We start from the raw sequence: 25,781 nt of genomic DNA on the forward strand, positions 1-25,781 counted from the left end.
GTGTTGCAACAACAACATTGTGTTGTTTTGCGTTGCTGTTGCTGTTGTTGTTGTTGTCTTTTCGACGTCAGCTGCCATTGTCCTTGAGCCTTGGAGCACAATGCGGTCTTTTATTATTATTATGTGCCTTATTGCGTCAGCAGGCGCCTGCAAGAATTGTATGTGTGTGTGTGTGTGTCAAGTCTTTTGCCAGCTGGCAGTGCGCCCTGACTCTGACCTCGTTGCATAACAAGAGACGACAACACATCGAAAGCTGCGCAACTGACAGCTGCATTCGACAGATGCTCCATGCACCATGCTCCACGCTCCACAGTCCATGTACTGCTGTTCTGTTGTCCTGTTGTCCTGCACCTCGCACAAAACTCAATTTCACTTCATTAACCAACACTTGTCAGATAAACTTGAGACTTTTTGTATTCAAATTCTTAAGATAAATGCGCCTTACGCATGAAGGAAGCAGGAAGAAGGAGTGGAAATATTAAACACTTTTGCCTATTTTGGATTTGAAGTTGATTTGGTAATCAGCTTGAAAATTTAAATTCACATCATTAATATACTATATAAGCAGAAAATTTCATTACAGCTTTATTAAAATTCTTGAAATTCTGCAAACTGAAGGGGAGTTTGAGCTTGAAATTTAAGACAGCTGTCTTGATAGAAATCTGAGATAGAAGGATATGGGTTTAATGTCTGCTTGAGACGAACATCTCAATATAAATACAAATCATTAATCTTAGTTCTGAGATCAATGATTTCCTACACCATCAACTAATTAAGCCTTTAAATGGGTTCACTATTAGTGGAACAGCTCAAGCTTCCTTTACAAATATAAACAAAATAAAATAAATGCTTTGTATAATTGTACGTATAGTTAAACAAGTTATAGTTAACAAAGTTACAGAATGTATTTAATAACAATTAAGTTACAACTATCAAACAATGCAATTGTAATGCAATGCAAAAGTAACTTAGCAAAATCAAAGGCCCTTTTCAATTACTTGCTCAAAAGCAAGTTTGCTGCTAAGTAATTTATATGGGCTATTAATTGACAGAAAGGAGGACAAACTCAAAAGAATTAAATGGAAATTCCATTGATATCGATATGGGGAGCGGAGCAGCTTAATCCACTTTGGGTGCGCGCACTTTAATAGGTTAAACGCAATTTCCAGTTGCGTGCAAGTAAATGCAATACAAATGAAATAATGGAAATGTTTTCGCTTGTTGTTTTTGCTGATGTTTTTCTTCTTTCTTTTTTTTTTTTTTTTGTGGTAGCACGCAAGCAGGTTGGCCTTCCTTCTTATCCGCTCCCTACATTTAATGGCCAGCACACACACACAAACACACACACAACCCTTCCGGCTAAAACACCCTGCCAGATGCACTTGAAATGTCATTGCGTTTTGCAGGCATTGTAAAATGAAAATGAAAAAAAAACAAAAACAAAAACAAAAATTGTTTGCTGGTTGTTTTCTCTTTATATGCGCTCGCTGCACTTTGTTATTGCCTTTCATTGCTCTGGGGCTGTACAAATTTTCCACTGTTCCTGGCCACATGGCGTATGCGTAATACGCAAACCACATATATACATATATATATATATACATCTGTTTTGTAAGTGCTTTCATTCAGTGGCGGCACAAAATGAGGTCACATTTTGGCGCCGGCATCGTCATCTTTTTGGGGTCGACTCAAATACAGAGAGCAAAAACACACACACAGTTTGGACAATAAAAACAGCAGCAGCAGCCGCAGCAGCAGCAGTAGAAAAACCAGCTGCGATTTACAAATTGCGGGCAATTGTGGGCAGCACTTGGCTCCGAGTCGTAAGAAAGGATGCCTAACTTTCTATACATATATATATATATATATATATATCTTAGTCTCGCCCACACAGAGTTGAAACGGCAGTTGGTCGCTTATAATTCATTTGCCTTGAAAAGGGATTTGTCGCTTCGTTGAATGCAATCGAGTTAATTCACATTTTTCTGAGCACTTTTTTTATTGAGTCTCTTCCGCTGCTCGGAGTGCCCTTAATATTTGGGGCGTGGTTGGCTACGAGAAAAAGCAAACAGCAGCTAAAAGAATTGGCTGACTGGCTAAAAGAACTGCAATTGCGATTTGACTTTATATCAAATAATGTACTAATCCGTAAATCGAAAGTTCTACTTACCCCTTTTTTTCTTTCACCCATAAAGTCAATAATTTACAGGGTATCTTCTATCTAGCCAACATATTCAATTAAAGTGTTTGTGTATTTTGAAAGAATGTTTTTTAAAGTGATATTAGCGATTTCCCGTGTACTTTGCCGTGTATTTTTACTACTACTCTTCTATATTATTCTACCAAATTTATTAGACATTTTCAGTTTAAACATATAAAATTGATTATGTTATTATTTAGTTTTATTTTTGAATACCTTATTCATTTGTTACAGGGTAACCAACTGTAGAGGATACTAGCTTAACAGTTTTTTCTTCTATTTTGTTCAATGTATTTTTCATTCAATTGAAAAATATAAAAATATATCAAATTAACCATGCAACTTTATAATATAAATTCGATATTTAATAAAAGAAAAACGTTATTTTCTTAGTTACAGGATCAACAATAGTCGAGCAAACTAATTTCAAGTAATTTCTTTGCTCATTTTGGAAAATTTGTATATTATCCGATTATTTGTTTTATACGTTTCCAGTCAGTCAGTTGTAAATCAAAAGCGATATATATATTTTGTTGGTTCTGACCGTTTTGTGCTGTAAAAAAAACACGCTTTTTTACAGCTCCCGACACAATAATTTCTCCTCATTTCTTTTTTTCTGTTTTTTATGGTGATTGAAAAAATGACTCAGCAATCTTTCTACGCTGTTTTCCTTTTGTACTTTTTATGAGACTAACAAGTGCTGGCTGAAGTGAGCATTAAGTAAACAGCATTGGCTCGCCACGATTAGCCAGTGAAATCATTTTTAAAATTGGCAAATGGACACGTGCCATGCTCAACAATAAATTATTTGATGTGTTAAGTGCGTGCTGATATCTACACTCAGAAAAAATAAGTACCTTTGTATAAATAAATCATTAATCACTTCTTGTTTTAAAATTTGAAACATGAAATTAAATCTTAGAAACGCAAACTATTATTGGAAACTTTCTCTCTCAAATTAAATTACCCATAAATTTAATTTCTTAGAATGGAAAAACGACTTAAAATTTCAAATTGCTCAACATTTCTTTTTATATTATTTCATTGTAATACAGTCATTTAAAAAATAAGATAATAATAATAAAATTATTTAAAAATATGAATTAAAAGTAGATAGTAAGATGAAAAATAATAGAATGAAAATATGCTCGTGCATAATTTTTCTGAGTGTTCCCAATAAAAAAAGAAGAACATTAAAAGCATTGGAGAGAAAGAGAGGGAGAGAGAAAGAGAGAGAGATAGAGAGGGACGAGAGAGAGAGAGAGAGAGAGGGACAGAGAGGAGAGAGAGGGACAGCATTAGTTGATCCATGGTTGACTGGATTGGCTGGGTTGTCTGGTTGGCTGCATAGTTTATTTGTTATCTTTTGTAGTGTTTTAGCAGTGAAAGCCAGATTGGCAAAGCTTGGCACGCTCCTCGCTATTTAATACTGATTCATCTTAATTAGTGCAGAAATTATTAATTATCTTTAGGTTGTCTGCCCGCACAGCATGTTTGTTTGTGTACAGACTTTGAGTGGATCTAAAATCGAAAGGCATCACTGAAAAACTTGTGCTTTATTACGAGTACAGTTTGCTGTGGTGACTTTATCTGCGGTCTTCTAATTACTTAACAGCTAAAATGCATTTCACAGCATTGTTTTTTTTTGTTCTTTTTTGTCACTTTGTTGCTGCAGCACAATTACAATGCTTTTGTTACTCTACAGAAAAGTTAGTCAGCTAGTTGATTGTCTTAAAAAAGCCCAACAAGTATTTATATTGACCATAGTCACAAATATATTAATAAGCACATTCACAACTAATGAATATACAAAAAAAGAAAATAATAACAATTTCAATAATAATAAGAGATACGCAATTAAAGATAGCTAAATCTCGCTGGCAGCAAAAGAGCATTGAAGTTGGAAGGAAACAGCGCGAAAACTTATTCCTTCGACTGTTCCTTTTCAAACATTGTTTTCAAAAGTTTCGACTTGTTCCAATTGCATTCTTTCCTCTCTCTCTCTCTCTCTCTCTCTCTCTCTCTCTCTCTCTCTCTCTCTCTCTCGCTGTCTTTCCGGCAATGTCTGCCATTTTGGTAAAAGTTTTTAATTGCAAAATGCCCATTTTTGTGCAGCAGAGAAAATGCCGGCTTGCCTTGCCGCCACCCTAGTTGCCTTGCCTCAAAAGTTGCTTGTAATTATGACACAGACACAACATCTGTCATCTGGCTTTGCAACACAGTGTCACGCCCACCACAGCGCCCAACCCCAGCACACCAAAAAAAAAAGAAGAAAAGTTATTTCTTATGCAATTTACAGTTTTGCCCAAGAAACTTTTCACTACATTTACAACTTTAATTACGCGCTAAATAAATCCCTTGCATTGTCAGCAGAAATGTAAAAATAGCAACTTTTTAACAAGCGCCAAGTGAAGAAGAAGAAGCAGCGGCAGCAACAGCAGCACGGCATGCAGTACCGTTACTATAAATTGCAAATGGCGTTGCGAGCTTTGCCATTGATAAAATTGCATGCCATTTCCGGTCAGTAAACTTTCAATGCAAAAAACTTTTATTGTACGTTTGTCTGTGTGATGTACTCTAAATCAAGGGTGGGGCAATAAAACACACACATTCCGCCAGCGCACTTTATAAGTAGTTTTAAACCGTTTAAGATACTTAACTTTAACGTCATGCCTAGTGATGGGTATCAAAAAAAATAGAAAAAAAAAAGAGAAAAACCAACACAAATTGAAAAGAAATGAAGAAAAACATCCGTTAAGCTGCGTAGCTTGTTGCAATCGCATGCAACTCGACTTGAGTAACTCAATTAGCGCTTCATTGTTGCAAGCAGCGGCTGCTAGTTGGCAAATGACTTTAAGCGCCTTTTCTACGCCCAGCTTGAAAGCGAAATCAGCGTGTTTGGAAAGTGAAATGGCTGCCTATAATATATCTATATATATACATAACACAGAAACATACATTTTGTAATTGTAGCAAGCTGAAAGTAAATCCTCTAATTCGTGGAAAAAAACACCCACCCACAGCTCTGAGTTAATGAAAAATTCGTTCAGCTGCCGCACCCAGCTTTGTTTTTTATTTTTCCTATTTTTTTTTTCTATCTTTTGTTTGCTAATGTGTCGCTAATTAGCTAGTTCAGCAGGTGTGCTTTGACTGAAAGTATTCCCTAGCGGTTGACGAACTGGGTTCACAGTTTCAAATAGCATTACGCAAGTTTGTCAAATGTCAAACGGTCACACAGAATTCTGAACTCTGCGTTTGAGTTTGAGTATGTTTTGGGCTAATTACTCATGCGATCGATATTAATTATCGATGCTTGACAACGTTTCAAAGGTCGATGCGAATCATAACGGTAGTTTAAATCATGGCTGGATTAGCACTACACTTCAATTAAAACTTTTTGCTAATATTCAACTCCTAAATAATTTTTATAATTTGCCACTTTTGACAAATGTCAAAAGATTTTTAATATCGGTGCCTGTTTCATTATTATACAAATTTTATTAATAGGCAACTACGAAATAGGTTTGAATTGCACTTTCTAATCAAAGGTTTTATAAGAATGGTAATTGTAGTCCTGCTATAATAATCTAAACAATGCAGCTTAAATAATGGCTTTAATAGTAAACACAATTTTCGCTCGAAATTCTTGTACAAACGCTGTCCTTAAATAAGGATTACAATTTTCTATTTTTGATTTAATAATTCGTATTTCTAATTTGAATTCCTTTTTAAATTGCAGCTGCAACGGGTGGCAATGGTGAACGAAAGTGTTGAAGCCAACAGCAAAAAGCTGTGTGGCTATGAATTCTACGAGCGTGTTTTGGGATCACCGCGTTATGTGGTTGCTCCAATGGTGGATCAAAGTGAGTTGGCCTGGCGAATGCTGTGTCGTCGCTATGGCGCCCAGCTCTGCTATTCGCCCATGTATCATGCGAATCTGTTTGCCACCGATCCGAAGTATCGCAAGGATGCGTTGCAAACGTGTCCCGAGGATCGACCATTGATCATACAGTTCTGCGGCAATGATCCGCAACAAATATTGGAAGCGGCGCTGGCGGCACAGAATTACTGCGATGCTGTGGACATAAATCTTGGCTGTCCGCAGGCAATAGCAAAGCGTGGACATTATGGCGCCTTCCTGCAGGACGAGTGGGAACTCCTAACTCAAATTGGTGTGTTCCCAAAAATCAATGAAACATATATGATAAATAACGTTGCTGTTTTTTAGTGAGAACGCTGCATGAGAAGCTCTCCATACCGGTTACGTGTAAGATACGTCGTTTCGAGGATCGGGCCAAGACAATTGAGTATGCCAAAATGCTGGAAGCCGCTGGCTGTCAACTGCTCACCGTTCACGGCCGGACACGTGAGCAGAAGGGTCCACTTACCGGCATAGCCGATTGGAGTTATATTAAAGATGTGCGCGAGCACATTAAGATACCCATGCTTGCCAATGGCAATATATTGGGCGTGGAGGATGTGCATCGTTGTCTGACGGAGACGGGGGTCGATGGTGTCATGACTGCCGAGGGTAATCTACATAATCCTGCTCTATTTGAAGGCATCTCGCCTCCAGTGTGGCAAATGGCCAATGAATATTTGGAATTTGTTGATCTGTATCCGTGTCCCACTTCCTATATACGCGGCCATCTCTTCAAGCTCTTCCATCACATGTGAGTAGTAGCCGATTGTACCTATAAGTAAATATATATGTTATATATGTTGTCCGATTGCCGTATAATATATACAAATTGGAGTGCTACATCCACTAGGATGCTAGGAAATCGATAAAATCGCAAATCGGTAAGACCAAATATCTGCCACAATTCTAAGGCTACAACCACAAAATTTGGTTGGTCGGTTCTTGGCGATGTCCTTCAAAGGCATATGCTCCGCCCACTTCCGCCACGCCCAGTCCTTGAAAATTGTAAATAGTTTGTAGTTTGTTTATTACTGGTAGCCGTCAAGTGCCAACCTTCAATTTATTATCCTCCACAAGGTTCAGGTTTCCTCGTAATCAGAAAGCGTTGGATTTGAATTAATTGTTGACATATGTACTGGCATCTTGCAGCATGAACATACGAGAGAATTCCGAGATGCGGGAACAGCTGGCGACGGCGAATCAATTGCAGCAGTTCCATAGCGTTGTCCGCCGAGTGCAGGCCAAATACGAGCCGTATCAACAGGGTGAACTTGACTACGAGCCCGAGGAGATGGAGCTAAATGTGTGTGAATTGCCAATGCTGCAGCCCTGGCTGTGCCAGCCCTATATACGCGCCTCGCCCGAATCGCATCGCCAGAAGATCGCCGAGAAGCAACTGGAAGCCATCGATCCGAATCGCACCAAGCGACAATACTTTGACAATGCCGGCAATGAAATATCCCGCAAACGTATGAAGAAACTGCGTCGTCGCCAGCGGCGCCCAATCAAAACCGATGCACAATTGCAGCTGCGACGTGAAAGACACTTGGAATATTGCGAACAATGTGCCAATCCTTTGGGCTCGAAGTGTGAGTTTCGGCTGTGTCGTATCTGCTGTCGGGACAAGTGTTATGCGGAGAACTCCGATTGTCCTGGACATGGCATCCTGATCAAGTCGCGCCGCGCCAAGGCCAAGCAATTTGAGCAGCATTTCCGGCAAGAGAATAACAACGATGCCCGTTTAACAGCTTCGCGTCCGGTCGATAACAATTCGCCAACAATCGATCATCTCTCCTAATACTAAATCTAGCGAATTTGTGCATGTAGGAAATTAATTGTATTGTTGTTCCTATGCGTTTCTGTGCAAATACAAAAAAAAAAAAACATCAAATCAAATAAAGTCCTTTCGATTCATTTTTAGTATCGATAGACCTCTGCGAAAAGCGAAAGGCCTTTCGATGGTTTCATGGTTTTTTTGTTCAGTTTGTTTCTGGTGACTGACAGTGTTCGCGAGGTCGAGCTCCGAACTTATTGTGAATCCAGCGTTTGTCAACAAATAAATTGTATAAAAAAATAAAACTGTTATATAACAGTAAACAAATATTGTGCTTTGTCTTTTATAATAATTTTAATCTAATGTGAAATAATTTCTGCAGCAAGAATAATAAGCAGATGGTTTAGTATGGTGCAAGCATAGCAAGCGACAGGATTTGGGATGTTGAAATATTTCAATTAAATATAAATAAATAAAAAAAATATTACACTATTTATAGGTACAGCAATGGAATATAACTATGCCAGCTGCTAAATGAGTCACGCGTTGCTATTTTTAATCAAGAAAGCACTCCGTATAACGTGGCGTCATCTGAACTGAACTATCGATATATATCAAATGTATAAAATAAAAATGGATGAAAATAAGAGTTTTCGCTGTAGCGAAGATGGTTGCGGCAAGGCGTTCTGGTTTAAGGCAGCACTGAAGCGACACATGAACACCCACAAGGAGGTCGATCCGGATGAGCCGACAATCTCCTGGGGCTGCAGCGAATGCTGTAAAGTGTTTGCTAAAGTGGAAACGCTGCGTCGTCACTACAAGTAATTTACAAATGTTGTTGTCAACAATTGCTTTTACTAATCGCTTATATTTTGATAAATCTGTTTTTGCCAGAACGAGTCATGGCTCGGTTCAAATATATACCTGCGAAGTCCCGGACTGCAATCAAATGTTTCAGCGCAAGGATAATTTGACGCGACATGCCGCCTCGCACGGCGATAATAAACATAGCTGCGAAACCTGTGGCAAATCCTTTGCCAGAAAGGACGCATTGACCAGGCACAAAACGTGAATAACTTATAAACATATTCTTTCAGGATTTTTTTATATAATATATTTATTACAGCATTCACACGAGACAAAATCAAATATCGGCTGGACTCGAATGCGTTTCTGCTGAATGAAACAAGTTCGAGTCCAGCCACTCTGCAAATCCATCGAAGATAGTGGCACTCAATTCTGACTTGGGTTTAATGTGCCCCCTCAATTCTAGGTCAGTTACTAAAAGTTAGAAAACAGCGTTCCAAGTTTGTGTGGATTTAGCTGCATTATAAGCAAGAGTACATGTATAAGCATATGAAAGACAAAATATTTAATGAAAGATATTAACAATTACTAGCTATTTATATGGGATTATATAAAAGAAACTGTAAAAAAAACTAGCTATAAATATGGGATTATATAAAATAAACTGTAATAAAAACTTGTGCTCACAGATGTGTATAAAAAAAAATGGGTTGAAATAAAAAATCGCTGAAGATATATAACGCCAATGAAATTGTAATGGTCGGCAGATAGATCGATAGGCGAGGGATATCGATGGGGGACCATCTTGAGTAAAATAGAGAAGAGAAAAAAAAGAGGTGACCGCATGCGCATGAGCTGCAAAAAGCTTTATTTAAAAAGAAATTCAAATAAATTAATTATGAATAAATTATGAAGTAATTATATATAATAAAAAAAGATAATATAAAATAAATAAATATGAAACAAAAGTAAAAGTAATAAATAAAATAAAAACATACGAACCGGCGACAGCAACAGGCGGAGCTATCCATCGCCGCCATCAAGGAAAAAATCGCCAGGGACAACTGGACTCAGGAACCAGGAAGTCGAAACCCGAAGACTCTGAGACGCCTTGGATTATATCAGTGTTTGTTCCCGCCTAACTGCGGCTGAGTGAGCCAAAGACAGCTAATCGGCCATAACCAATGCAATAGTGATGCTCATTTTGTCACTCAGTGATGCGCACTTTTGAAGCCAAATAAAAAAAGAAAAGAAAAATCATAAATATTTTGTAAGCTTTAAATTAAGTAGATAGATAAAATTGTATTAAGTATATATAAGCGAATTTAGTGTTGGCCAACAAAATGTTAGGGATCACGATGTCACATGTATCACATGAGTTGTAAATTAAATAGTCTGAAAAAAATAAATATGAGGTGGTAATTCAATGTGATCGGGTGAGATGAGGGCATAAGGAACAAACGAGAAAGGAATAATTGTGAAAGGGAATTTCTCCAGGAAATTTGGAGAAGGAATGGAGGGACACGCAGGCTGTACAACATCCACACAGCCAACACAGCAGCGAGCGGACTGGTTTGACGGAAATATTTTTTATTTTTTTTATTTATAAAAGAATACAAATTTTTTGTTAACTTGCCGCCCAATATATCGCGGTCGAACTACCCCGACAGCTAGCCGGCTGAGCGATATATTGGTGCTTTCGACAGGCAAGGCATAACAAAATGATCTAATTTTTATTATATTTATTACAAATATTCTTGTTTAAATCTGAGATCTAGACACAAAATGTGATCACCGATTTATAAAATAATAAATACACAATGAAAGATATATAAGAAAATGATTCAGTTTTGATACGTTTCTTTCAAATATTGGACTGGTTATTCGGTGAACTCTATTTAATATTGATATGAAGAAAATTCAATAAATATGTATACAATTTGAAAAATTAAATATTAAAGCGTCAACTAAATTACTTAATATGTAAATCGAAATGTTCATATGTGAGATTGTCAGAATTGCATTAATCGATATATTGCTTTGTGTGCGATAATGTGCACGTTTGCATTTGAGTAGTTTCATCGATGTAAGTAATAAAAAGCAGCCCTGTTTCCATGCACATGTTGCGCTTGCAACTCAAAACAAAAACATGGAGCAAACGCAGGGTTTTTATGACTTTTGCATACCATATAATAAAGATGACAAAGTGCTGCGCCCAATATTAGAGGAACTGGTTGAACTAGGCTATAAAACGATAGCAATCGACCAGAGTTTCGATCACAGCAAAAAAGAGGCGGGCAAAAGAGGCTCTGAAATGTTCCCGGAGCCATTTGGCATCGAACATTTGCGCAAAGAATTTGCCGGAAAATTGCGGATATTGCAACGCATAACAATTTTGTATGTGGATGCGAATGTGTCGCACGCAATGGTAATGCAGTAAGTCGAGTCCTAAATAATTAAAAATGAATAATAATCAATATGTTTCTAGAGCGTCTCTCTCAATCTGCGTAAATTTAATCTGATTGCGGGCCAGCCAAAAACCGATGCAGCACTTACGGTAAATTGCAGTTGTCAGATTGATTTTTTTTTTAGTTGATGAATTGTCATGTTAACTAAAATGTAATTTACAGCACTGTTGCACCACATTTAATGGTGACATCATCACGTTTGATCCTGTCGCCGGTTCACGTTTGCTGGTTCACCGCAAGGCTTATTTGATTGCGGTGCGACGCGGCATGTTCTTTGAACTTAAATATGCACCGGCAATTGCTGACTCAAATAATCGCAAGGATATGATTAAGGTAGCCCAAAACTACTTCACTAAAGCAAAATCGAAGAATGTGATTTTTAGCAGCGGTGCTGCTCACGAATTCCAATTACGCGGACCCTACGATGTTGCCAATCTGTAAGTCAATTGCGATAACTCAGAATGATCATTGTTTACGATTTGATGAAGCACTCTGGCAACGCCACACGTATATCTCGTCTGTTGTTTGCCCTTGCACTGTGCTGCCAAATCGGTTTTATTTTTGTCGGATTAAATATCACGAACTAATTTAGTTTTTCTCTCTATATATTTATATATTATTATTAGTTTTTCTTTCTATGTGTTTACATTTATATTAATTTATAAAGAGTTCGACATTTCCGATATTCACATATATGTTGACTATACTTATTTTATTTGTATTTATTATATGTGTACATGTACATTTTTTTTTTGCAAGACATTAATTGTATTCTTTAATTTATTTTCATTTGCAGTGCATTTATTTTTGGTCTGTCGGAGGATCAAGGCAAAAATGCCATCGATCGCTTTTGCCGTCAATTGTTTTTGCGCGCCGAATCACGTCGTATGGGCAAAACGATAATGTTTGTCAAGAGCAAAGGGCCAATTGTATTCTCCGATAGTTCCGATAGTAACCAAAGCGATGACGAAATGGATGCATTAGCGATAAAAATGGAAGACGGAGAGAACAGTCCAGCGAAGAAAAGACTGAAAATCTCATAAAATTCAAATGACTTTCTAACCTCAATTAATCGATTAACCATAATTTGCAAAGTATACCTGTAGGGTAAATAATAATCGATTGTATGTTATCGACACAAACAACTGTGCCTTATTACATATTCTTTACACTTTCCGCTATGTTTTATTAGTGATTAAAATTTAATACTTACATTTTATAAAATTATTGGAAATATTTTTGTTCATCGAGTAAAAAGTATTTTTTTGTACCCAAGCACAACAGTTACTCGTTACTTTAGAAATATGTATTCGATGAGTAACTGGTAAGTGGTATATCGGCCATCGCTAGTCGCTGTTAAACAAAATGGAGGTCTTTGATGTGGTGCGTACATGTCTGACAAAGTGCTGCTAAAAAATTTGCGTAAAACGGTAAAAATAAATGATTTAATTAATTAAAAGTAACAACAAAATGCACATAAAGTTGCCGGCAACCGGTTGCGCTAAAAACCAAACGAATATTGAGCGTATTTCAAACGTTATATGATTTTCCAAAAACTACAACCAACAAAAAGCCAGACACTCGAAACGAAGAACGAAAAGAAAAAATGTGAAAGAAGTAGAGAGCGAGAGTAGAAGAAGAAGACGACGACGGCGACAACGACAACTAAACGACGAGAAAAACGGCAAAAGAAATATGTATTTCGCGAGACGACGACCGCAGCGGCAGCAGCAGCCGCCGCCGACATCGTCGCAGTCAACGTTCAATTGTTTTTTCCGAATTTTATATTTGGCCAAGTGCATTTTGATGTGTGTTTAAATGTATATGTGTTAATTACTAATTGCAATAACTTGACAAAAAAAGGAATATATGAATCTAAATCAAAGTAAACGCAACAACAAAAAACATTTTCATGTTCACCTTTTTTATAATTAAAAATGGATCTCGCTGTCTCTCTCTCTCCCTGTGTGCATATGTGTGAGTTTTGTGCATTTGCTACTGTGTATATGTGTATGCATGTATGTGTGTGACGGCGATGCTTGATTTTCGCTTGATGATGATGTTTGATTATAATAATGCCTTTTTGTCTTTGTGTGCGTGTGTGTGTGTGTCGGCTACGTTTTCGTTTGCTGCTGCTATTATAATTTGTGGGGGTGGCAGCAGTCGAAGTTTATTTTAATTTCTTTTTTTCTTTACTATTGAATAAAGAAGAAATTTTTGGCTGCAAGAGGCGAGAAAAATCGACAATGATTTTCGCCAATTTTGGGGTCTCTTTGCATGTGTTCGTATGTGTGTTTGTGTGAGTGCAATAAAATGTCTTGTTGTAATTATTCGCCGAGGCGAGTTCGCCATTTATATTTTCATTTCTTTGTGCACGCTGCTTCATCTTTCTACATTTGCCGTTGTTGTTGTTCTTGTCACTGTTTGTGAGTGGCGTGTGTCCCGCGCGTTGATTTTGCAATGTTCAAAACGAAAAAAAGGGAACAAAAAACTTTTCGCTGGTAGCATTTTGTGTATGTATTGGTCCTTCTCGCTGCAGCGTTGCCACACTCGCATGCAGATTGTGCACACACCTGTGCAAATGCTGCAGCGGCTGCGAAAACAAGCAGCGCAGTCACACAAAAATGCGTCGGGACTGCTGCGAGATGCTGGCTGCTTGCGTTCGCCCCCGCTGTGAATGTCCATTTGAACGCCTTTTGTTGTTAGTGCTGCTATTCTGCTGCTTCTTCGTCTTAGGGTCTATTCATATTTCATATTGAGTGTCAAATATTTCTCTTTATGTGTGTGTGTGTGTTTTCACTGATTTTTACGCGTGAACATCTGCATGCAACGGTATCCATTTACCGCAAATATGTGTGCAGTCCCAGCAATGACACAGCAATCTAGTTTTGTTCTCCTTGTACGGTGGTCACTAATTTAAATTTAGTGTTTTTTAAACGGTCTAAATTGGAATGTTTTATATTTTATTTATTTTACAAAGTACTAGCCTTCGACAGAAATATTACTAGCTTAAATTCAATTAAAAATCAAAATTATGAAATTATCTTATTTTGTTTTCCAAAACTGTTTATAAGTACTTAAAATGCTATTGTCTAAATACAACATTATTAAGTGAATTATTTTAACTTATATGGAAAATAATTTATTTTGTTTTTGTTGACAGTTTCTTAAAATTCTAAAAATAATTCGGGGCATTGAATCATTGAAGAACGTAAAACTTGATTGATAATTGTAATTATCGAGCGTTTACTGTAGTAGAAGCAGCGCTTCTGCTGCTGCTGCTTGCATTGTCTTTTCTTCTTGTGTGCCATTTGATTTGTCTCGTCTCTGTCGCGCTCTGCCGCCTGTCATCTGTCTACCTCCTTTGCACACATATACAGTCACATGTACATACTGGTACACGTTTTTCTAGCCGGGGCACTCGCTGTTAGAGCGCTCTCTCTCTCGCACTACGCGCAATTGATGAGAGCGTAAATTTTCATGCGCTCGCCGTCGCACCCGCTGCTGCTACTGCTTGCTGCTGTTGTCGTTGTTGCTGATGGCGCCGAGAGCAACAGCAGCAGCAGTCGCAGTCTCGTCGTCTGCGACGGCTGTAACATTTTTTTTTTTTTTTAATTTTTTTATGACTTCTTTTTAGCTGCTTCTGCTGCCACTTCCACGGTTGGTTTTCCTTTTCCAATTACACAAAACCATTTTCACGTCTGCTTCTTCAAACACATATATATGTATATCTGTATATTTTTTTCCAGCAATATCTATCGATTTCTTTGTTAGGCCCCATGTTTAATTGTAATTATCGCGCATATCTGTGTATGTGTGTGTGTGTGTGTTCAAGCTGCAGCAGCAGTCAGCAGCGGAAGAAGAAGACGAAGCAGTAGTCAGCCTCAATCGTTGCGCATTTGTAGTTTCTGTTTATTACTACTTTCAGCCATTTGTCTTCTGCTTCTTTATAATTTGCCTTGTAGGCATATTTGAGTTTGTTATTGCAATGCTACAATTATTATTTCGCATGTGTTTTGTTGCTGCTTTTGCTCTTGCTTCGCTGTATCTACACTCGAATTAGCATTGTTGTTGTTGTTGCCATTCGCATTCTCGGAACGTCCGTCATTGTGTGTTTCATCGTCATCATCATTCACATTTCAAAGTTGTCGCCGTCGTCGCTGTCCGCAAAAGGCAAATGGCGCTGCATGCATAACTATCGATAGATTTCGCCTCGCCGCGCTCTCATGTCAATCGAACAAAACGCAAAACACACAACACACTATAAAAACATAAGAAAAACAAAGTTCGATCACATAAAATGTTTAAATTTCGTAGAAACTACAAACAAAAATTCCAATGGATTAGCAGCACAGAGAGGTGAGTTCAAACTATATATATATATATAAACATAGACACTCATACATACACATAAAAATTTGTACTTAGTCGATTATTATTATTACATTTTGTATTTTTTTTTGTTAATTAAGTTGGGTGCGGTAATGAAATGCGAATACGAATGCTATGCACAGGCGAAACGTGAAATTTCGAGAAATTTACAACAATGGCAAGGCAGAAAATGCTTTTTAGAAATAATTATGTATCTTTAACCAAAAGCAGATACACACAAACACACACACACACATGTATATACATATATATATATACAAGCGTTGCCAGCAGTCAGTCACTCAGCCAGCAAATAAAAATGAACGAGCACACACACACACACACATACACAGTCGTATGAATTGAGCGAAAAACGAACACATACACACATACACCCAGAGCTGAAATAATTTCAATCAACTCTTTTTGGTTGGGCGAAGTGTGTACGAAAAAAAGTAAAAAAAAAATAAAAAAAAAAAAAGAGAAATAAAATAAACGTCACACGCGCCCCAAACAACAACGTGTCGCCCCCAACCCCTACCCAACAGCATACTACGCCTGCATCTGAGAGAGAGAGAGGGAGACAGAGTGAAAGAAGAGAGTGGTGGGTGTAAGACAGAGAGAGAGAGAGAGGACCGGTCAGGCATTTGAGTTTTGGGTTTTCGTCTGCCTGTGTGTGTGAGTGTTGGGTTGTTGGAGCTGCGGCGAAAAATTAAGGCACAGTGGTCGCAAAACAAATTAAGCTAACGATTTCAATGGGCATCATTCGAAGAGCTTAAGTGCATTTATTAAATGAATGAATCAAATAATATATTATTGTGAGCATTTTCAAAAATAATTTTAATTTAGGCAAATAATTTAATCTATTAAGTCAAAATAATAGCAGAAATATAATTTTATTAATTTGATCATGTAAAAAATAGACATTTTAGTTGCTGATGCTAATATTTTTAGCAATTTAAATATGTGATAATTTTTAATGCTGCGAGCGATGACAACCACTGTAATAAAAAACTACAAACGCGCTTTTTTTACGTGACGTGCAAATGAGAACGACGACAATGACGAAAAAAGAAGAAAAAACTGAAGCAAACAACAATTCATCGAAGCACAGCAAGCAAGAGCACACACACACATGTATACATAAACACATACATGCATATATAGATATACATATTTATACAAACACACTGACACTCATGCATGACCGGTCGTTGTTCGCGCGAGAGTCAAGCAGCAAATGGGAGACAGAGCGAGAGAGAGATAGAGAGTACGCGAATGTAGATGGATGAAAAGCAAGAACAACAACAGCAGCAGCAACAGAGGCAAAGCCAAAGCATATCATCCATCCAAAACCGAATCAAAACCGACCAAACAACAAGCACAAAAACATATGAACGACGACGACCCCAACGCACACCAACACATATACATGCATACGCACACGCAGTCATATACAAATTCATGCGGCCCATGACAGATACTCACACACACACAAACACAGGCGCGCGTACTTAAACGATATGCGAATGCGAATAAAATAGCAACAACAACAAGAGCAAACAACATACCAACAGGGCAACTATGCGGCGAATTTGCACGAATCATGCGAATCTCCAATACACACACACATACACAAGTACATACATACTACACATGCATACTTAATACGTGTTTTGTACTTGTCGCCGTCGTCTTCGTCATCATCATCATCATCACCGTCGCTGGCCATTCTCGCCATCATGGCTGCTGCCTGGCTTTGCTTTGCTTTGCTACACACGCTTTTTTTTTGTTATTTTCGTTCGTTACATTTAAAATTGCGTTCGCCTTTTCACTGATTTCGCTTTTCTCTCCAGCTGCAGCCATGATAATTGCACACATACATACGCACGTATATATACATCTACCTATACATATCTAACAAATATACAACTAACAGCAATAATAATAATAATAATTTTTCTGCTCAACTCCCAAAGTAATCGTCTCGTCTTCCATTGTGTTGTTTCATATTCGCGTTTTTGTTTTGACTGCTCTTGTCAACTGGCCGTCTCTTTTCGACGCTCTTTCTATACGAAAGCCGTTGCCGCCGTCGCTGCTGGTGTGCAGTCGCCGTCGCCGTCGTTGTCGTCACCACCCAACAAATGTGCCGGCCATCTGTCTAACATGACGACGCTGGCGTCGCTGCCGTAGCTCGCTCAGTCTCTGCCGCTAAAGGCCGGCACGCGTTGTTGCTGCTGCTGCTACTGCTCCAACACAACCCAACACGCCTTCCCTCTACTACTCTTTCCTCTACCCCCTCTCTCTGTCTATCGTCTGTATGGCAGCACGTGATATACTCGCTTTGCTTTTGTAATTTCGCTTTTGGCTGTCTCTTTAGCGCACGCTATGCTTTAGTCAGACGTTTTTGTTGTTGTTTTTTTTTCTTTTGCTTTTTTCACTTGTTGGGCTGTTTTTTTCTTTTGCTTCTTTGTTGTCTTCTTTTTACTCGCCGCTGCCGCTCTCTCTCTCTCTCTCTCTCTCTCTCTCTTACTGCCGGCGCTCTCTTGCTCTCGTTTTTTGCTGGCTCTCTTGTTTGCGCTCGCTCTCGTTTGCGCTCGCTCTCGTTTGCGCTCTCTGACAGCGGCTGTTTGCAAGTTTGTTTCACCTCTGCTGTGTGCCTGCAGATGTGTGTGTGTGTGTTCTGTGTGTTTGTTGTTGTTGCTGTTGTTACTGTTGTTGTTATTACACACAATGGCACTATCCGGTTTAGGTCCAGGTGCAAATTTTATACAACAGTTTAACTCGATAATCGGGTCAGGCTATTTGGCCATTTGTTCTACACGTTTTTGTTGTGTTATTTTCGGCAATTCTTAGCGGGAAACATGGCGTCAATTTCTTGTCTTTTCATTTTTGTTCTATGTTCCTGTCGGGTTTTTTTTACTACTGCAAACGTCAGCAGGCGGTAGCGTTGCCACCCAATTTGTTTTGGGTGTCCAGGCACGTCATAAAAAAAAAAGAAATGCACCGTTACACATTTGAAAAGCAAGCAACGACGTCTTGTAATTTATGTTGTTGCGCGCTAAAAACAAACCCGAGTGTTGCTGTCGCTGTTACTTTACCTATTTTATTACCATTTTTATGTGTGTGTGTGTTGTGTGCGCCCATCATCTTCTGCCTTGGCTGCTGTTGCTTGTCTTACAAAAACCAACTGTACTTTTCTTTTATATTTTAGTTACAGTTAGTGCCCGGCGTACACACACACATATATATATACATACGCCAAAAGCCACTTGACTACTTGACTTGTGATTGCCATTAGAGAGGAGCAATGTACACACACACACACGCATACATACACATGTGTAATAAACGCGCATTTCTTTCTATTCTGCTGCTGCGCTGCTTTAAGTGACACAAGCAGAACACTAACAACAGCAAGAGCTAATCATTCCACACATTCCATTTCCATTCCATTCCCACTCTTATTATTTATTTATTATGGGTCAAATGTTGGTTACATTTCAAAAAACTGCCGAAATGCCGCTAAGCCAAAAGCAAAAAAGCAAAGCTCAAACAACAATTTTTGTTGTTATTACTTTTTATTTTTTGGACAAGGTGAATGAACCTGGTTTGTTGGTCGCAGTTAGTTTGGCTCATTGTTTGTTGTTGTCTTTGCAAAATGTTGTCTTATTGTTATTGGTGGTTCAAGTTGAGAGAATTGTGTGTTGCAATTAGAGATGATATGCTCATTAATAATTATTGCACTTTTTTTTTGTGGGTTTTATGTTATCGATAAACATGCAAAAGGCACGAGTACATTTGATAATCGCAGGCCACTTACAAAAAAAAAAAATAAATACAATTGGGCAACACTGTCAGCTGAACTGTTTTTTTACGGCCCATTAAATTGTTGTCGCGTAAATAAAGAAAAACACCAAATGGAAGAAGAAGAGACAAATCCACAGAGCAGCTACCAACAACAACAAGAAATATTAGTCGCGGCAGCAGCAATAGCGACGTCGCAGTCAGGTCAGCAGCGGCGACGGCGACATTCTTGTTGTTGTTGTTGTCGTCACCCAAGTTGGACAAACAGAAATTTGCTTGTCTATTATCACCTTTAATCGATTTTTCGCTTATTTTAAACAAAAGTACAGTTGCGCGCATAGCCCCAATTTATACATATGTACACACATATATACATATATATATCGTACACACAAATCATATAATTTCACAATTTTTTCAGATGCTTTTGTTGTCGTTGCTTTTGCTTTACATGTTACTATTGCTTTTAGTTTATTGTTTTTGCAATTACTTTTGGCGATGGCGACGCCAAAAAAAAAAACGCGAAGCAAAAGCAGAAGAGAAGAAAAAAACCGTAAACTCAATGACATGTAGCCCGCAATACATACACAAATAAATATACATTTTCAGACATACATACATATGTATAGCTTTAGCTATCTGCTAGATACCAACATACACATACACACATACAGATACACAAATACCTAGTCTAATAATAATGGAAAAAAGCTGAAACTAAATAAATAAATAGCTGAAATTGCAAAAGCAAAATGTAATTGATTACGAACAACAACAACAACAAGAACAACAATAAACACCAACAACGACGACGGCTAAATGATTGCCCAATGAGAGCTGAGCGCGAAGAAGGCAATTGGAGCGGGTGCGAGAGGGTGTTAGGGAGGGAGGGGGGTACGCATTAGTCGAGGGGAAGCTGGAGTGGGAGGGAGGCAATAGCCTAAGCTCGCTTAGCTCTCATGTCATGCACTCCACATAAGTTTTGAGATGTATTTGTATAAATGTGTGTGTCTGAGAGTACGTTAGTGTTGCCACTGTGTTGATTGGTTGGTTGGCTGAATGTGCTTGGCTAGCTGCTTTTGCCTAGCTGTCTGGCAAGCAAAATATATGCGCACGTATTTATGACAACAACAACAGTGTGTGTGTGTGTGTGTGACTTACTAACTGCATATCTCGTATGTATTTATGCCCAGCTCAATGTAGTTTTGTGTTAGAGTTGAGCGCCTCGTAAGTTGCGTGACACGACACGAAATAAAATAGAGTATTTTTAAAAGAACAGAGTAATAAAATTGTTGAAAGTGCTATATAAAAATTAATATTGATCTTATAATATTAAATGTATTCGTAATTAAAGAATGGGTAATATTAAAAGGGAAAGACCTGCTAAAAATAAAATCCAATTATTTAAAGTGAATATATAATAATAATAATCACAATTAGTTATAAAAAATTTAATGAGTTTCTGTTTGCGTAATTTCGGCTTAACAGTTTTAATTAACTGATTTTAATACAATCATAAAAAAAAAAATAACGAATTGAAAGCAGCTCAACAAAAATAAGTGTGTTTGTTACATTTGTGCTATGTGTCACGTTCACGTTCACATCTCTAGCATGTATCTCTCTCTGCTTTGGCATACACTTTCCATTTGCAAACACATACAGATGTCCCGCACCTTTGGCTGCTGTTTGCAACATTTGCATATCTTTTGGGCATTGCTGCTTAACCCCCACCCCCACCACACCCCTAAAAAAAATAACTGTAACCACCCGCATCACTGTTGAATTTTTGTGTTTTTTTTTCTTCTGCTTTTCTTGCTGCTACTTTAGATTTTTGGGCTAAAACCTTTGCAGACAATGCGAAAAATCGATAGAGTTGCCATTGTTTTTTTTTTTCTCACTGCAAAGCAGCGGATGTCGCCATCAACACCATCCCCACCAATACCAACAAAAACAACACACACACAAATACACAACTCAAACACAATCATCATAAGAAATTCCGAGTGAAAGACTCGCAAGAAAAGGGGTTCTCGAACCCAAAAACCCAAACCCAAAAAACAACGACCAGTCTTAATCCACGCCTCATTAATTGGTTACACTTTCCTTTTCCCAACAACACTTTTCGTCTCAAATTTGAAGCTTTTGTTGCAATATGTATGTACGTATGCATATATATATATTTTGGGGGATGGTTTAAACGGTATTTTGTTTGGTACAGCCTAGCTGTAGCTGTGAAAAGCTTTGACAATTTCATCGATTTTGAACATCTTAACAAAAAGTAGACTATTAACCTTTTACTTACCAACAAAAATCTAGCGTCACGTTTCTAAACTGCGTTTGTGTGTATGTGTCTATGTGTGTGTATCAAATCTGTGTAGTGTGTTTTAGTGTAGGAAAATAACACTCAAATGTTTAGGGGGTCAAACTGTACGTTATATGTGTAAATGAAGAAATTCATAAGCGTATAGCTTTTCCCCTTAAAAGTTGAAGTGATAGCAACCTAAAAAGTCTTGGCATAAGTATGTAATATTATATATATATATATATATATATATATATATATAATGCGATAAATAGAATAATATTTAGTCCCAAAAGTTATGCTTATCTAAAACTAAAGAGTAACTTTTATGAAAGTGGTCGCGAATTAATTAATTAATAATAATTCTAATAAAAAAAACTGACAAGTAGTAATTTATACTACCATATATTAATTAACTTGTTATACGAGTATATACTATATTATATTAAATCAGAATACATATTTAATTGTACTATTGTACAAAATTAAATCATTTAACTAATTATGCTCTTTTTCATTCGTATCTTTGCAGATTCTACGTTTTGAATACGCTCAATCATATAACAGAAAAATTTACCGTTTTGCGCAAAAACTTTAATTCGTCAAAGATTCTATATATATCTCTTAAAATGTATTTTTCTCATAATTTTAATATCTCTTTCCGAAAATGTTGTTTGCAGCTGTGAGCGAATGTTTCACTGCGAATATGTCAAAGGTCGGCCATGAAGTGTGCGAAGAAACAACAAATACAACAAAAACAACAATCAAGACGAATACAACAAAAAGGACAAACACGAATGTGTATACAATATAAAAAAAAGAGATAAGGCAAACAAAAAAAAGAGCACATGAGCTGTAATTAAGTTTAGTTAGTTAGAAACAAACTTAAAGAAACAAAAAAAAAAAACACCGACCAAAACGCCAAAAACAAATTGCGTTAATATATCCTAGATTTGGGCTTTTGTTTTTTTTTTGTTTTGGAGGAGCTGAGTTGTTCTGACTTATCGAGTGCGCATCATCGACGACGACGACAAATTTTGCAGCATTTGCGCCGTGGTTAAATGAGTGAAACTGCGAGTAAACCGACCAACAACACCCACACAACAACGTGGTGAGCGTCGTCAACTCCTCCTCCGTCTACCCCTCAACCCACAATTTCCATTCCCTTACCCTCACCCTCACCCTCCTGCCCCGCACTGACTTCAATTTTGACAACAACGGCCACGCGCAGAGAGCAGCATCAAAATTAAGCCAATCGACGAGCAAACGTGAAAAAAACGCAGCAGCAACAGCAGCAGCATCGTCGCGTCCATCCGACGACGACGACGCGTAACGGACATTTCTGTGTGCGCTGCGTTTCAAAAATCTGATGGATGGAAATGCACAAAATATGTTTCACGGCAATCATCAAGGGTGAGTTTTTGGCCAAGTCGTCTTGTGTTAGTGCTAAATGTTCAATTTATTTTTATTTGTGGGTATATCAGTAAAATAAGTCAATGATAGATTCAATATGATTTGGGCAGCTCAATTCAATTTATATTGCTTGTAAATGTATTTATATATGAGTAATAATATGTGCACTTTAAGACAGCGTGACTGTAAGGCTGAAATTTTTGTTCAGGCTCTCAAATGGCAATTTCTTTAATGTATTTAAACAAGTTAAAGTTAGAAAGGCACTAATGAAATTGCTTGTAATGGGTAAATGTGAAATTTGAGGGAGTATATTTTTATTTACTGTGACACAAGTTAAAGCTGGGAAGGTTCTAAGCCCTCCTACGTCATAAAATAAACTGTTGTATAAATGTGAAATTTAATTTATTCAAGTCCTAACTATTTGTTGTAGAGTAGATGTTAAATTTAAAACCAAATATTTGTATTTAGTTAGATGATAATTTTGAGAATGCATAAAACTAAATTAAATATAATTATAAAATTAATTTCGAACAGCGAGTTTCGCTAAACGTCTGTTCTTGAATTTCATAGGGATTCCTTGTAAGGAATATTTGTATTTACTGTAAGGTTTAAGTTTTTATTCGGAGTCATCAAAATGATCTTTGGATATTTAATAATTATAATTTAATCATTAAAGTGGGAATGTTCTCATAACTCATTTTGTACTAATTTCTATGTTTATTCTTTCCACTTTACAGAGATCCCTATTACCGTTATGATGCGGCCGCAGCAGCAGCAGCCGTTGCCGCGGCAAATCCTCGAGCGATGGGCCCACCGGGCGGCTATCCGCCGCGTCATCGGGCGCCGCATCCGCTACAGCAGCAGCCACAATATCCATCGTACCAGCCAACGGCGGAGAATCTGTACGGGCTGGGGGCCACCGATCAGCATGCGGCCATGGGCGTTGGCATGGCTGATCTAAGCGGTTGGGGTGCGGCGCCATCGGTGCCGGGACAAGCAGCAGCCTATCCCGGTGCCGGTTTGAGCGCCTATGGGCATCCACAGGCGGTGGCGCCACCGACGCAGCAACAGCGTCAGAGTAACGCCAGCGCCGCCTACCGCCAACATATGCCCGCCTACGGACAGCAGGAGCAACAGAAACTGGTGCCGTATGGCGCCCAACAGAATATGATGGGTGCACTGGGCGCCACGGGCTATGGGAGTCTAGCGCCACAGCAGCAACAACAGCAGCAACAACAACAACAGCCGCCAACGCCACAACAGCAGCAGCAGCAGGTGCAGCAGCAACAACAGCAGGTGCAACAGCAGCAGCAGCAACAACAACAACAGCAGCAGCAGAGTCAGCAGCAGGCTCGACTGCCGCAACATTATCCCCAGGCACCCGGCCAACATCCTCTGTATCCGGGTGCACCAGCGCAAGGGGCACAACCGGCAGCAGTGCCGCAAGCCTATGCGCACAGTCCCTACGGCAGCCCGATGCAACATCAGCCGGGCCGTGGGGCGCCACAGCATGTGGGCTACGGCCATGCGGCTTTGGATCAGGCCAGTGCCTACGGCCAGCATGTTGTGCCGGGTGCGGCGCCGCCAACGCATCATCTGAGTGCGCAGCAGCAGCAGGCTGCGCATTTGGCCAGTGCACAGCAGCAGCAGCAACAGTTGCAGACACAACAACAGCAGCAGCAACAGGCGCAACAGCAACAACAGCAGCAGCAGCAACCGAATCATGTTAGCCTAATGCAGCAGCAGCAGCTGCCGGGCGCCGTGTTGCCGCCGCCGCACATGGGCATGCCACCCAGCTACGGCAGTCATCATCAGCAGCAGCAGCAACAGGCACAGCAGCAACAACAACAGCAACAGGCACAGCAGCAGCAACAGCAGAGCGCTCCACCTTACATGTCCAGCAGCAAACATCAGGCGCAGGCTCAGGCTCAGCTCAACTCGTCGCCGCAATATCGTGCCGCGTTTCCACAGCTCTCGCCACAAATGTCACCGCGTCCGCCAACGATGTCGCCACATCCACAAATGTCACCGCGACCCGTTGGTGTCTCGCCTGCCAAGCCGCCGGCGCAGCAGCAACAGGTGCAACAGCAGCAGCAGCAGGTTAATTCGCCCAGTCAGCACAGCATACAGGGCATGGTTGGTTTGCCGTCGCCACGCCCCCAACCGCCTAGTGTGACAGCGGCGAGCGGCGCCAAGGTGCCACCGACAGCAGCTGTTGGTGGCGGTGGTGGTGGTGTACCGCCCGTGAACACGTTACAAGCACTCGAACAAATGGTAATGCCCAGCCAGGCGCATGGACTGCCACCGATGGATTACCCGACATCTTATCGCAGCGCTGCCGTCATGGGACCACGCATGCCCGCCTCACCCTCCCCCCAGCATCATCAGCAATGGGGTGCGCCAGCTCACATGGCCGCCATGCAACAGCAGCAGCAGGCGTCACAACAGCAACCACCAACACCCCAACAACAACAGCAGCAGCAGCAGGCACAGCAACAACAGCAACAGGCGCAACAGCAGCAGCAGCAGGCTCAGCAACAGGCGCAGGCTGCACTGTTGCAACAGCAGCAACAGGCTGCCCAAGCAGCTGCAGCTGCGGCGGCGGCAGCAGCAGCACAACATCAGCAACATCAGTTGATGTATGGACAGAGTATGGCACAGCAGCAGGTGCCAGTGCCGGTGCCAGTGCCAGTGCCAGTGCCAGTCCCCGTCTCGGT

General features: G+C 39.4%; 4 protein-coding genes and 1 long non-coding RNA gene across 10 annotated transcripts in view; 4 read left to right on the forward strand and 1 right to left on the reverse strand.

Moving 5' to 3' along the window:
- LOC6561438 (tRNA-dihydrouridine(16/17) synthase [NAD(P)(+)]-like) overlaps positions 1–8,065 on the forward strand; it is a 28,204-nt gene extending 20,139 nt beyond the window's left edge. Inside the window, exons 1-4 of one of the 2 annotated variants that reach the window (XM_043214674.1) lie at positions 5,703–5,722; positions 5,940–6,372; positions 6,429–6,873; positions 7,272–8,065. In XM_043214674.1, coding sequence (XP_043070609.1) covers positions 5,955–6,372; positions 6,429–6,873; positions 7,272–7,920 — 1,512 coding nt within the window. In that variant the 5' untranslated portion in view covers positions 5,703–5,722; positions 5,940–5,954 and the 3' untranslated portion in view covers positions 7,921–8,065. Of the gene's footprint in view, positions 1–5,702; positions 5,723–5,939; positions 6,373–6,428; positions 6,874–7,271 lie in introns of those variants that run through there. The other variant, XM_001989076.3, reaches the window with a different exon arrangement.
- Positions 6,827–7,278, reverse strand: LOC116805353. The gene is made up of 3 exons (XR_004365141.2): positions 7,176–7,278; positions 6,949–7,117; positions 6,827–6,894 (listed from the first exon to the last, which is right to left on the reverse strand). It is a non-coding gene; the product is annotated as an uncharacterized LOC116805353 (long non-coding RNA).
- A 43-nt stretch (positions 8,066–8,108) lies between the features above and the next one.
- LOC6561437 (zinc finger protein 91) lies at positions 8,109–9,380 on the forward strand. Of its 2 annotated transcripts, XM_001989075.3 has the most exons (4): positions 8,109–8,185; positions 8,396–8,717; positions 8,791–8,964; positions 9,023–9,380. In XM_001989075.3, the coding sequence occupies exons 2-4, from the start codon at positions 8,515–8,517 to the stop codon at positions 9,078–9,080; spliced, it is 435 nt and encodes a 144-aa protein (XP_001989111.2). In that variant the 5' UTR covers positions 8,109–8,185; positions 8,396–8,514; the 3' UTR covers positions 9,081–9,380. The 2 variants fall into 2 exon arrangements, with proteins under 2 accessions (XP_001989111.2, XP_032592623.1); XM_032736732.2 differs by having other exon boundaries at positions 8,128–8,717.
- Positions 9,381–10,831: 1,451 nt separating this feature from the next.
- LOC6562464 (ribonuclease P protein subunit p30) lies at positions 10,832–12,313 on the forward strand. The gene is made up of 4 exons (XM_001989074.3): positions 10,832–11,131; positions 11,192–11,260; positions 11,334–11,608; positions 11,968–12,313. Exons 1-4 carry the CDS (start codon positions 10,853–10,855, stop codon positions 12,212–12,214), a joined length of 870 nt encoding a protein of 289 aa, XP_001989110.1. The 5' UTR covers positions 10,832–10,852; the 3' UTR covers positions 12,215–12,313.
- Positions 12,314–22,588: 10,275 nt separating this feature from the next.
- Positions 22,589–25,781, forward strand: part of LOC6562462 (serine-rich adhesin for platelets) — a 36,975-nt gene continuing 33,782 nt past the window's right edge. For all 4 annotated transcript variants that reach the window (XM_032736675.2, XM_032736676.2, XM_032736678.2 and 1 more), the window contains exons 1-2: positions 22,589–23,064; positions 23,802–25,773. In XM_032736675.2, the coding sequence (XP_032592566.1) occupies positions 23,021–23,064; positions 23,802–25,773 (2,016 nt within the window). In that variant the 5' untranslated portion in view covers positions 22,589–23,020. The remainder of the gene's footprint in view (positions 23,065–23,801; positions 25,774–25,781) is intronic.

This window comes from Drosophila grimshawi, unplaced genomic scaffold, assembly GCF_018153295.1.
Source record: "Drosophila grimshawi isolate 15287-2541.00 unplaced genomic scaffold, ASM1815329v1 contig_1377, whole genome shotgun sequence".
NCBI lineage: Eukaryota > Metazoa > Arthropoda > Insecta > Diptera > Drosophilidae > Drosophila > Drosophila grimshawi.

Bases quoted from the DNA above. Each gene is read 5' to 3' on its own strand.
- LOC6561437 (XM_001989075.3), top strand. From the start codon at position 8,515: ATGTATAAAATAAAAATGGATGAAAATAAGAGTTTTCGCTGTAGCGAA. The intron at 8,718-8,790 runs GTAATTTACAAA...TGTTTTTGCCAG, and splicing joins ACGCTGCGTCGTCACTACAA to AACGAGTCATGGCTCGGTTC. The intron at 8,965-9,022 runs GTGAATAACTTA...TATTTATTACAG, and splicing joins GCATTGACCAGGCACAAAAC to CATTCACACGAGACAAAATC.
- LOC6562464 (XM_001989074.3), top strand. From the start codon at position 10,853: ATGGAGCAAACGCAGGGTTTTTATGACTTTTGCATACCATATAATAAA. The intron at 11,132-11,191 runs GTAATGCAGTAA...ATATGTTTCTAG, and splicing joins CGAATGTGTCGCACGCAATG to AGCGTCTCTCTCAATCTGCG. The intron at 11,261-11,333 runs GTAAATTGCAGT...TGTAATTTACAG, and splicing joins AAACCGATGCAGCACTTACG to CACTGTTGCACCACATTTAA.